General features: G+C 37.4%; 2 protein-coding genes across 3 annotated transcripts in view; both read left to right on the forward strand.

Annotated features, from left to right (window-relative positions):
• The first annotated feature begins 1,565 nt into the window (after positions 1-1,565).
• LOC118331486 (trichohyalin-like) lies at positions 1,566-10,908 on the forward strand. 2 transcript variants are annotated; one of them, XM_035666458.1, is made up of 5 exons: positions 1,574-1,749; positions 2,305-2,512; positions 3,406-5,292; positions 6,595-9,789; positions 10,458-10,908. In XM_035666458.1, exons 3-5 carry the CDS (start codon positions 3,439-3,441, stop codon positions 10,494-10,496), a joined length of 5,088 nt encoding a protein of 1,695 aa, XP_035522351.1. In that variant the 5' UTR covers positions 1,574-1,749; positions 2,305-2,512; positions 3,406-3,438; the 3' UTR covers positions 10,497-10,908. The 2 variants fall into 2 exon arrangements, with proteins under 2 accessions (XP_035522350.1, XP_035522351.1); XM_035666457.1 differs by lacking the exon at positions 10,458-10,908 and having other exon boundaries at positions 1,566-1,749; positions 6,595-10,043.
• A 1,121-nt stretch (positions 10,909-12,029) lies between these two features.
• The window catches only part of LOC118331487 (myosin heavy chain, clone 203-like), a 2,124-nt gene continuing 1,341 nt past the window's right edge, over positions 12,030-12,812 (forward strand). Inside the window, exon 1 of the mRNA XM_035666459.1 lies at positions 12,030-12,812. Within this exon, the coding sequence (XP_035522352.1) occupies positions 12,115-12,812 (698 nt within the window). The 5' untranslated portion in view covers positions 12,030-12,114.

Here is a 12,812-nt window from a genome sequence, read left to right on the forward strand (position 1 = left end):
TGCAGATGAGACAGAGACTGGGTACTGGGTATGGGGTATGGGGTCCAGGCTCCAGTGCTCTGGGTTAGATGATTCAACGATCCAGCGGGGACTGGGGACATACTTACTGGTATGTCTTTGAATTGTGGGAGCAAAAACACAGTCAAGAGGAAAACATAAAAAGCACATAGGGAGAGGGATCCCCCTGGGTTCACTCGGGATTTTCTTTCATGAAATAAAAACTCATTCCAGTGCAACATTTATTAACAATATCACATTTGATGGTATGTGTTAAGAGTGACATTTGCCCAGCAGAGGGCGGTGCACACCAGTAGAATATAAAACTGTTTGCATATAGTTTAAAGGTTTAATTCATAGATGGTGGCTGTATTCATTGATAATTTTGATATATGATTCAGATTAATTTAATTTAATTCTTTAAATGATGTTTGAGCTGTTCACCCAAGAGCTGACAGTTAATCTGGGCTGTAAATTGATAGTTTGCAGTTAAATAAAGCATAAATAAGTGGAAGTGGGGTTACAGTTAATCTGAGCCCACGTATCTTAGGAAATAATGTCAGGTTAACTCTATGTAGAATCACCTAAATGACCAAATCAAGTAAATGCATTTTACTGACATGTTAGTTATTTGGATATTATAAAATATATTTAAAAAATATATACATAAAATGTGTGTGTGTGTGTGTGTGTGTGTGTGTAAATGAACAGTGCATGATTACATTTCATACTTATAATTTGCCCCAAAATGTATGAGATCTTCACACCTTCAAAACCCTAAAAGGAAGGACACTAAACCATTTACCATTTTTAACTTGACATCTGGGTCATGTTTGTTTGAATCTTTATAAACTGTGTGCAGTTACGAACATGTTTGCTGTGTTTCTCTGAAGTTTGCCTTTCACAGAACTCTTATTTCCACATACAGAACCAAAAGTGTGAGATTCAGTTTTTCTAGATTTGCCTCATTTTATGTGCATCCAAGACAGTTGCATATTAATATTAACCAAATGTTTCATGGAATATGTTTCAGATTTGGAGTAAGTACTTTAGAGTACTGCATGGGGTATGTGATACTTTTCACTGTTTTAAACAACAACAATCCTCACTAAAACAGAAGCCCATGTTCACTAAGAGCAACTTATCAAAAAGACACTGTTCAATGCAACTTCAATGCAGTCTTAGTGTTATTACCAGAACTATTTTGCACTTGTCAGGGTAGTTACTTGGCTGAAAACAATTTCAAAGGGGGTACCTTATTACAAAAGTTGAGAACCACTGTCCTAGCACAGTTTTTTTGTGTATGTGTCTATACTCTATGTACCATGTATGAGTATGGGAACCTGTTCATACGTGATTATTCAGTGCTTACGTACACCAGGAGAGATGAGGGAAACCCTGGCCACCAAGCCACATGGACCCCACCCTTATCAGCTGAGCCCAGACTCACAGAGCAAGATGTTTCACCACCCAAACATCACCTCCCATCCAATCACACACACGCCCACTGGACGTCACATCTATCTGGGAACCAGACCTGGTGGTAAACAGATGTCTGGTGGGAGGAGATATACAATGTTTTGAAGTCAATAGTGCCAGCCTGCTTCAGAGCTAAACACCAGACCAGCAGCACTCTCTTAAATGGCTTGTTAGAATGTGCCTTGTCTCCAAGGACTTCAACCTAACATGGTTTATTCTGTGATTTTGTACACAACTCAAGACGGGAAGGAAGTTTTCAAGAAGGAAACTGAGGTAAGAAAAAAAGAATACAGAAAAAATAAATACTATGAATTTACAATGGTTCAATTTGAGCAATATTTCTTAAAAAGACCTGTTCTCACAGTAAATTGGGTAAATATGTGTGTTGTTGTTTTGTGTGTATATCATTACTACTCTCATGGAGAACATGTGTTTCAAATTTGTAATGTGGAAATACGTGAATCATGAGACCATGGTAAGCTTATTCTATCCCTCAAAATGATCAAAATGTGTTCTCAACAACAGACACATCCATATTCTCAGTAATGGTCATTATATGTTAAGCATGCCTGCAGATGTTACTGTGAACTGCCATTGTGATTAAAACTACTGCGTGGAAGTAGTGCATTTCTCTGCCAGTAATGTACAGTTCTTCTAATAATACAAGTGAAAGGAAAAATCGTTAGATTAGGTTTTCACATTTTGTATGCATGATTCAATGAAAACATTCCTTGAAAACACTGAAAAATTGAAAGACTGGCTGACTACATTTCTGCTCCCTACAAGTCAGATCCCTACAAGAGAAATAACCACCAAATTCATTTGCAGTGGAAACCTACCTGGAGAAGTTCAGTGAGCAGGTCATTGCTGGGTTGAGATCACCCAGAGCCAGAGGCCTAGATCTCACAGAGAACCATTAGTGCAGCTCTTACAGCACAGGAACAAATGAGGGTGCTGTTTCATGTTGTGGAAAGGAGACATCACAAACCGAAGTTAGCTTCTACCACAGGAGGATCTGAGCCTAGAGCTGATTTAGGTAAGGCAACCCTGTTAAAAATTATACCAACATGTTTTAAACACCAGCATAGTCTATTATTAGGAAATGAAAACTGTTACATACTTGGTATGACAAACAAATTTCCCTTTTTACAAAGGTGTAACAACCATTCCCACCTTTCAGCCATTGTTCAGCTAGCTGTAGCAGCATGTTTGTTAATTATTTTGTATATTAAATGCAGCACATTTTATCTATGCAGAATAGAGACTAATAAGTAACAGAGTAACAGAATTAGTAACAAGTAACAGAATTCTAACTCCAGCAATCTATTCAAAATATAAACTTGGTCCAAAACATAATTTTCTTACCTGAAAATCAGTATTTGGGTTGTAAAATCTGCACACAGTTATGACATTTCACACGTAAAGTTAGGTCAAAAGTGGTCATACATTGACAACACATGGTTCTTAATAAAGGCTAATCCCTTCTTGGTGAAAGTGGTGCTTGTAACAAAATCCCTTTGTTACATCAATCACCGTTCTCCTTATTTTATAAAGCACTATTTAATATATATAACTATTACCAGGATACATGGTAAATAAATTGTCATTTTACAACGCTGGGTTAGATAGTGAAACTCAGGTTGTATGTATATATGTAAGTATATATACATATGCACAAAAATAATATACAGATAATATACAGTCAAATTGATAAATAAGTCACAAAAAGAATAATAGAATATGCATTGTATATGAAACTACTCAACAGTATATAAATTAGCTATCAATAAAGAGAATAAACATACTGAAAATGTTCAATTGTGGTTTCACTTGTGCCACCATCCTGATTCTTTTCGGGCCTGGTTTAACACAAAATAAGATGCAGTGGAGCTCGGCGAGTGATATCTGTCTCCATTTCTTGACCAACAGAGCAGAGACAACAGAACTGAACTGAACAGAACAATGGAAAATACGAAGCAATTAGAAGACGAAGAAACAAAAAACATGACAACCATAAAGGAGACAATTAAAAGACAAAGACAACTAACATGTCAAGTAATGGAGGAGATTGAACAACTTTGGGAAGAGACACAAAGACAGAGAGATGAAAATGACCACTTGAAGACAAAGACAGAGCAGCAACAAGAGGACATTGACACGCTGGGATCTGAAAAACATGAGCAGCACTTATTGACAGAAAGACTGAGCCTGCAGATAAAAAATATTGTTGAGAAGCTCGAGAAGAATAAAAATGCTGCCACTCATGAAAAAATACAACTTCAGAAGATGTGGGCTGAGATATACCAAGAGAGAGAAACTCTGGAAAGAAGACGAAAAGAGATCATCAGTGAGCGGCACAAGTTGGAAATGATTAAGTATGATAAGACAACATCACAAGAAAGTAAGGAACCTGAAGAGGCCATGGAGCGGGAGATAATGGAGAGGCTGGTGGCTGACATGAACAAAAATAAGAAAACACTGCTAGAAGCAAAGCAGGAAAAAGAACAAGTGCAGAAAAACATGGCGGACATAAAGCAAGAGTTGAAGAGAAATAGAAAAGATATTTCACACTATAGAGATCAAATTGAGCACATCAAACAAAATGTGACTGTAAATATTAACAAGATGAAGCAAAGGTGGACCAAAATTCAAATAGATGTTCAAATGCAGAAAGCCACAGTCCTAGAGATGGAAAGCAAAGAAAGACAGAAAAAAGGAAGAGACACATTTGACACTGTGAGGATGAAATTCAGCAGAATCCGAGAAGAGATACAGAAACTTTGGGATGTGCTGGAAGACAGTGAACCACAACTGGAACAGCTAAAGACAGAAAAATCTGACTCTGAAAAGCAAAGACCAGACACAGATGTAAGCATGAAGCTAACACAGTGGGAAACAGAGATGCAGTGGCAAAAACAAGACATAGAGAACCAGTTGGCACAGGTTCAGTCTGAAAGAGATGACATAGAAAGAACCAAAACTAAAATGCAGATGGAGAGAGAGAACATTGAGAGGGAGAGGCAGTTAACTAAAGCAGAAATGGATGCAATGAAGTGTATGAGGGAGAGCATTGAAAGGCAAAAGCAGGAGCTGGATGACAGGTTACAGAGGACAAAGAGAGAGATGAGAGAGCTGGAAGTCATGAACACTGAGATTGAAATAAAGAAAAATGACCTGGTGAAAATGATAAGAATGAGCAGGAGAAAAAAGGAAGAGATCAGCAAGATGAAGGGTGAGACTGCTGAAGAAGACACAGAGGAAAGACAAGATATGACTAAGGTGCAGAGGTCAAAGCAGGAGGCGGAGGACAGATCTAATGAGCAGAAACGGTGTGACAGTCCCAAAGAAATAACACAACCTGAAGAACATCAGTTTGAGGAGGACAACATGGAGACTAGTAACGAGAACGAAGTGAAAACAAACTTGCAGAGTGTGATTTTCGAAGTAGAAGAAATCAGAAAGAAGCTGCGCAAGGTGAGAGAGGATGCAGATCAAAGAGGGAGAGAAGTTCCCGAAGAAAAGAGTCAAATCAAATGGATGAATTTTCGAGCAAAAAAAAAGCAATGGGAGCTCGACCAACGACTGGAGAAGACCTTGAGAGAGAGGGATGAGTTAGAAATTGTGAAGATAAAGATACATGGACAAAGGGAGGAGGTTGAACAGAAACTGGAAGATGCAGCAACTACAATAGTGACTATGGGTGTGATGAAAGCTAACATAGAAAAAGCTGCTGCTGAGATTAGCAGTACCCGGGAGGAGATGCTCAAAGTCCAGAGGAAGATGGAGGAAAACAAGGAAGAAGTCAAAAAGTTCATGGTAAGTAAATCTTTTGTTAACAACCTGGTATCACGCCAAAGCATTTAATACACGCACTGGTCCACCGTGGCGATGTCATGTTTTCAGCACGTGCTCATTCTGCAGTCAAGTTAGCAATAATACATTTGTATCATTCGGTTACATTTTCAAACTGAAGCTTGCTGAGGTCACAATGTTGTTAGTTGTTAGTTTTTTGGGATTCCTCCAATACTGGCCAATATCCAAAGAAATGGTATCAGAACATCTCTTTATACTGCACCTTTATACCATCAACATATGTAAAGATGGACGACATGACAGCTCTCCAAAAGTGAAGCTAAAACATCTTGATCGCCCTCTGGTGGCTAACTGCTGTACAGGTCATAAAGCACACTGCCTCCCTGTTAACAGACAGGACATGGACCAAACTAAAAGATGTTTTTTGTCATTTTCGGTAGTTCTTCTCACACTGATGTATGTTCAATTGTTCATTTAATAAAACATTTTTTTAATGCTATTTAACTCCAATCACTACTGCACAGACTCTGGTTCTGAGTGGTGAAAGACGGCAGCAGTAGTATCCAGGATATTTTGGCTTTATTTTTGTACAGTGGGAGGGAGTGGGGATGCGTACAGCAAGCCTAGTCTAGTGAGAAATAATGTCAAGTCAATATAGCTAACTTTATCTAAGATAGTGGTGCAGAAGTTAATTTTAGTATACAGGATGGTTTTAATCTGACATGATTTAAAGGAAAAAGCTGGAGATATTCTATATATCCATTATAGTGTTACTTTCAATAATCCCATGAAAAGGCCCAAAGCAACAATTTGTTTATGTAACTCTCAATACTGGCCCCTACTGAAGACATAAGTCTTTGAAAACATCTAAAAAGAATTGTTTTTAAAGCTCAGTAATTACCAAAAACAGTGGGACAATGTAATTTTTTAGCAAATGTTACTCAAACAGGAGGAAACAGTTCATATATTGAGGACTATTTTTAGTGGCAGATTATTACATATTTGGCACACTAGTGAGTATTTGGGGCTGGGTCAAAATAAACTACAGTTCATGGTAATAAAGGAACATTTCACCCAGTGTGGCTCATCAATGTGTTTTAATAGTTTTCGGACAACAATGGAGCTCTATGGCACAGAGGAAAAAGATAAATCAGGCTTTGATACACACAACACTTAGTTAGTAGATACATTCATTGGTTTAGTTTGATGGTATTAAAAATAGGTAATATCACAAGCCTGATCCTTTGACGTATGTGATATTAACATGAGAAACAGTAAGAAAAACATCTTTCATTTTTTGTAAAGGATAAACTGAATTCCATGAAAGCTTGGGTCAGCAAATGGATATTGACAGAACCTGCAATCAAAAAGACTTTTTCAGTGAATACATCTAAGTTTCAAGAACCCCAGAAAGAAACACACAAAGACACCCTCAAAGATCCAACACTGGGAAATGTAACAGACAAAAAAGGAGCAGAAGAGGAAATTACAAAAGATGCCATGTTTTTGCAACAATCTATAACATCTGAAGACCAGCATCAAAGTGACAAAATAAAAGACGAGGAGCATATGCATTCAGAACACAAACAGAAACAGGAATGCCGTTTTTTTGCAGTGGACATTGAGGAAGAGCAGAATGTTTTCTTACAGGTGCAAACTGAAATACATGAAGAAATATTAATGGATGAGAATCAGACAGAATTAACAATACATTTAAGAGAAAAGGCCAAAGTGGAAAAGCAGATATTAAAACTTAAGGAGACAGAGGAGAAAATAAAGGAGCAAATGGAGTACGACTTAGAGGACATGCAGAAAAAAAATGAAGAGATTAAAAGGCTTGTTATGGAAATAAATAACCTACAGAGTCAGAGACCAGAAACTGGTGGAAATGTGGAGGAAGGAGCGACTGGAGTGCTGAAAGAAACAGAACAAAAATACATTTTGAGGGTAAACACAAATGTTTTTAAACATGAAATATTTAAATATATAGTGGGAAAAGAGGAGAATGGCAGTGAGTTGAAGCAAGAAGTAATTGATGAGTCTGACTTGATGAGAATGGAATTTGAGGAGCAAAAGCAAAGCCAGGAGATTGATGAAGGTTGTTATAAAAAGGACCCAGTGAGTGATGATATACAAAGACTTAGGGCAGAGATTTATAAAACACAGGAAATCATAAGATTAGTCGTACTAGAACTTCAAAACCAAGCTGAAGAAAGTAACATCAACAAAGATCATAAGGAAGAAGATGGTGAAGTTCAACGATTGCTACAAGACATTAAACAATTCCAAGAGCTTTTAAAAATGGTAAAAACTGCAATGATGCAAAGTGAAATAGATCTAAAAGAAGAAATGAACAACATGAAATGGATGAAAATTTGTGCGAAAAAAAAGAGAAGAGAACTGGATCAGAGGTTTGAAAAAACTTTGAGAGAGAGAGATGAATTAGATATTTTAAGAATAAAACTGCAGAAACTAACCGAAATGACTGAGCGGAAGCTGGAGAAAATGGCAAATGTTAAGAAAACCATGGAAAAAATGGCTGCTAAGACTAGAATGAAAAGTGAAGACGTAGAGATTACTATAAAGCAGACCAAAGTAAAACAGAGACAGGTAGAGGACATGAGCTGTAAGATTGAGGCGACAAAACAAGCACTGGAAAACAGCTATCTTTTCTTATCCCAGGAAAGAGCTGGCTTTGAAAAATTCAAGGCTGAAATCAGGCAACTAAAGAACAGAAAATCTGCCCTGGAAAATACTGAAAGACAGAATGGAAACATAAGGAAACATGTCAGAGATGAAACAGACCAAATGGGCAAAGAAATTGAGGGAATGGAAAATGAAATCTTCAGACTCAGATCAGAAAATGAGAAACTGGAGGAGAACATAAAAATGATAAAGGACAGTTTGGATCAGAAAAATGGAGAAATTGAACAACTGAAAAGGGCAATAAGTCAGCTAGTGAAACAGAAGACGGAAAGAAAAGACAGTGAGATTCTGAAAAAACAGATTCAAGTAGAGAGCGAGAATGTGAGAGTAGCAAGACAACAAGCTGAGGCAGAAATACATGAGATGAACTGTTTAAGGGAGAATACTCAAAGACAGAAATGGGAGCTTGATGACAAAGTGCACACGACCAAAAAAGAGTTAAGAGAAATGGAGCTGCTGAAGTTAGAGCTGGAAATAAAGAAAAAAGAAAATGAACAGATGTTCAGAAAAAGTATGAGAAAAAAGCAGGAGTGTGAAACAATGTGGAATGAAATACAAAGAGAGAAGAAAATACTGAGGAGGGATACCAAAAAGATAAGAAATGAATTAGACCAAAGACTGGAGAAAACCATGAGAGAGAGGGATGAGTTAGAAGTATTGAGGATAAAACTGCAGCGACAGAAGACAGAGCTGGCTGATGAAAAGAAGAGTATCAAAGACAGGACTGTTCATGTATGCAGAGAACATAAAAAACAAAGTCTGGAAAAAAAGGAAGTGGAAAGCATCAGAGGGAAAGCTGAAATGGTAAACCAAAGTTCAAAAGTCACCAATTCAATTACTGATCTTGAAAACATGAGTCAAAAAATGCATGTACATTTAGAAATAATTAGGGGGGAAATGGGAATTCTGGAAAATGTAAATGCTCAGTTGGAGAAACAAGTAGCATTACAAGCTGAGAACAGGACCGTAAGAGACAACATGAGCAGAGTAAAATCTCAGATAAAGATGGACTTGGAAAAAATAACTATACAAGTGAAAGCAGAGAGGGATGAAATTGTCCACATGAGGGCCGATATCCAAAAACAAAAACAGGAGCTTGAAATCAGACTGGAGAAAATTAAAACCGAAAGAAGAGAGATGGAAGTGTTGAAATCTGAGTTGGAAATCAAAAAAAGAGAAAATCAACAAATGCAAAAAGGCATTCGAAAAGAGCAGGAAGTTAAAAATATGTGGGCTGAGGCCAAAGGAGAAAAAGCTGCCCTCAAGAGGGAGAAACAGAAGTGGGGGAAGGAGCTCGACCAGCGACTGCAAAGGATCATCAAAGAGAGGGATGAACTAGAGATCATGAAACTGAAGCTGCAAATAGAAAAAGGTGAGAGCAAAAGTGGAATGAAAGAGAGGTTTCCTACTCAAACTCAAAAGCACTGGGAAATAATCCAGACATGTATGGAGAGATTTAAATTTATGAAAAAACACAGTGAAGATTTGAATGGAGCAATTAAAGATGAAAAACAACACATGGAGGCTCAGGCAAAAATTATGACCCAGGTAAAAGAGGAAATGGAAGATCTCAAGATGGAGATGAAAAGAAAAAAGGAAATGATCATATGTGCTTTGAAGAACATGCAACAAGTGGAGATGAATATAATGGAAAAGAAAAACTCAATAGAGAAAGAAAAGGAGAAAATCATAGAAAAATCTGACATCCAGAAACAAAGTAAATTATTAGAAAAGGAGAAAAAGGACATAAAAGAGGGAAGACACAAGTTGGACATCACAAAAGCTGAGTTAGAAGAGAAGAAAGAACATGCAGACAGTCTGTTTGATGAGATAGACACAGAGAAGGCCAACATTAAACACCTGACCCTTCAAGTTCAGACAAAAAGCAAACAAACTTTGAACATGTCATGAACATGATTACCTTAAAACAACAAGAACAAGAACTCAAGAAATGAGTAACAAAAGGAAAACAAAGAACTGGTAATGAGTAAGAACACTGTGCTAACAGAAAGAGGAGAACTGGACGTTTTGAGGAAGGATCTGAACAAGAAGAAAGAAGAGGTTGAAGCTGCCATGAACAGCATCACTAGAGAGAGAGAACAACTGAGTAAAATGAAGACTGACAATGAGAAAGAGAAAGAAATTATTTTAATTGAAAAGGACAGAATAGAAGGGCAATGCTCTGAACTGAAGAGGAGACAAGATCAACTCGTGAATGAAATGAAATCAATACAAACTCTGAGAAGGAAGCTTCAACAGCTTAACCCAAAGGATCATTGAAGACATGAAAAACAAAATGGACAATTTTGCAACAAAGGTCTGAAGATGTGCAAATGCTGTACACTGTATTGGAACAAAAGGTGGCAGACCTTGATGGAGAAAAAGCAAAAATAATTTCTTACACTGACATGTTAGAGAGAGAAAAGGAATGTCGGAAAGTTATACCGTCAGATGTGGTCATCCAGAGAGAAGACATGAAAATCAGTGGAGCAAGGGTTTGAGTTGGAAAAACAAGATCTAGAAAACTGAAGTCAGAGTTTAAAGGAAGAGAGAGACGATCTGGATAGAATGAATGAGATGGTGTACAAAGAGAGACTGGAATAGAAACCAGTTAAGAACAGTGTGCTTACAGAAAGAGGAGAACTGGAAGTTTGGGGAAGGATCTCCAAAAGAAGAAAGAAAGAGGTCGACATTGCCATGAACAGCATCAGTGGAGAGAGAGAACAACTCAGTAAAATGAAGACTGACAATGACAATGAGAGAGAGATACTTTTATTGAAAGGGACAGAATAGAAGTTGAAAGGTCTGAGGTGAAAATAAAAGAAGATGAAGTCATGAAGATAATGAAATCAAATGGAAACTCTGAAAGTGAAGCTTCAATTTGTGAACAATAGGATCAAGAAGACATGAAAACAAAATGGACAGTTTGCAACGAAACTGTGAAGGTATGCAAATTCTGTACGCTACATTGGAACAAAAGGTTACAGCACTTGATGGAGAAAAAGAAAAAATGGCTTATTACACTGAGTTGTTAGAGAGAGAAAAGGAGGGTATTGCAGGTATATGTCCGATGTGGTCACCCAGAACAGGACATGGAAAATCAGTGTAAGCAAGGGTTTGAGTTGGAAAAAACAAGATCTTGAAAAAACTGAAAGCAGTGCGAAGCAAGAGAGAGGAGGATCTGGGATAGAGTAATGAAGATCCATGAACAAAGAAGACTGAGAGAGTGATGAGTCTGGAAATTCAGAAAAAAGTAAATTATTAGAAGGAGAAAAAGACATAAAAGAGGAAAACACAAGTTGACATCACAAAACTGAGTTAGGAACAGAGAGAAGACATGGAAAATCAGTGGAAGCAAAGGGTTTGAGTGGGAAAAACAAGATCTAGAAAAACTGAAGTCAGAGTTAAAAGGAAGAGAGAGAGACGATCTGGATAGAATGAATGAGATGGTGTTACAAAGGAGAGACTGGAACTAGAAACCAGTAAGAACAGTGTGCTTACAGAAAGAGGAGGAACTTGGAAGTTTTGGGAAGGATCTCCAAAAGAAGAAAGAAGAGGTCGAACATTGCCATGAACAGCATCAGTGGAGAGAGAGAAAACAACTCAGTAAAAATGAAGACTGACAATGACAATGAGAGGAGAGGATACTTTTGATTGAAAGGGACAGAATAGAAGTTGAAAGGTCTGAGGTGAAAATAAAAGATGAAGTCATGAAGATAATGAAATCAATGGAAACTCTGAAAGTGAAGCTTCAATTGTGAACAATAGGATCAATGAAGACATGAAAAACAAAATGGACAGTTTGCAGAACGAAACGTGTGAAGGTATGCAAATTCTGTACGCTACATTGGAACAAAAGGTTACAGCACTTGATGGAGAAAAAGAAAAAAATGCTTATTACCACTGAGTTTGTTAGAGAGAGAAAAGGAGGGTATTGCAGTATTACTGGTCCGATGTGGTCACCCAGAGACAGGACATGGAAAATCAGTGTAAGCAAGGGTTGCGTGAGAAGAAAAGAAGTCTGAGACGTTTGAGTTGGAAAAACAAGATCTTGAAAAACTGAAAGCAGTGCTGAAGCAAGAGAGAGAGGATCTGGATAGAGTGAATGACTTAGAGCTGATGAGATCTGAAATTCAGAAACAAAGTAAATTATTAGAAAAGGAGAAAAAGGACATAAAAGAGGGAAGACACAAGTTGGACATCATAAAGACTGAGCAACAAAGTCAGAGAGAAGATACTGATTCCCATATTGATGAGATGAACCATGACAAACAAGAACTGTATCAAATGAAGACAAATATTGAAAAGAAGAGGATGGAAGAAGAGCTGTCCAAGCTCAAAATTGGGGAGAACCAACTCACTAGTTTAATGATCTCCATAGAAAGTCTGAGGGCTAAATTCAAACAGCTGAATCAAAGGATAAATGAAGACTTTAGAAAGCATATGGACAGATTAGAGCAGAAACATGGACACATACTCCAGCTGAAGTCAATATTGGAACTTAAGTTTGATGAACTTGATAAACAGAAAAATAAGATTATTGGTTATTGTGACCTGATCCAAAGAGAGAAGAAATATGTGGTGACAATGAAGGTTGACATGGCGGTACAAACTAAAGTTGTAGCTAATATACTGCAGGAGGAAGATACTGAGAAGCAGGATTTGAATAAACCTAAAGACTTTGAGTGTGGGAAGGATGGTCTTCAGGCAGGCTTTGTTTTCCAGACTGAAGAATTAGTAGAAGAAGATTATTTTACAGATGAGGGAATGTCAAAAAGAGATTATTTGCGAAACATCTGGAAGGACACTAAAACAGA

This window comes from Morone saxatilis, unplaced genomic scaffold, assembly GCF_004916995.1.
Source record: "Morone saxatilis isolate NCDOM2014 unplaced genomic scaffold, NCSU_SB_2.0 Contig20, whole genome shotgun sequence".
In the NCBI taxonomy this organism is placed as follows: domain Eukaryota; kingdom Metazoa; phylum Chordata; class Actinopteri; family Moronidae; genus Morone; species Morone saxatilis.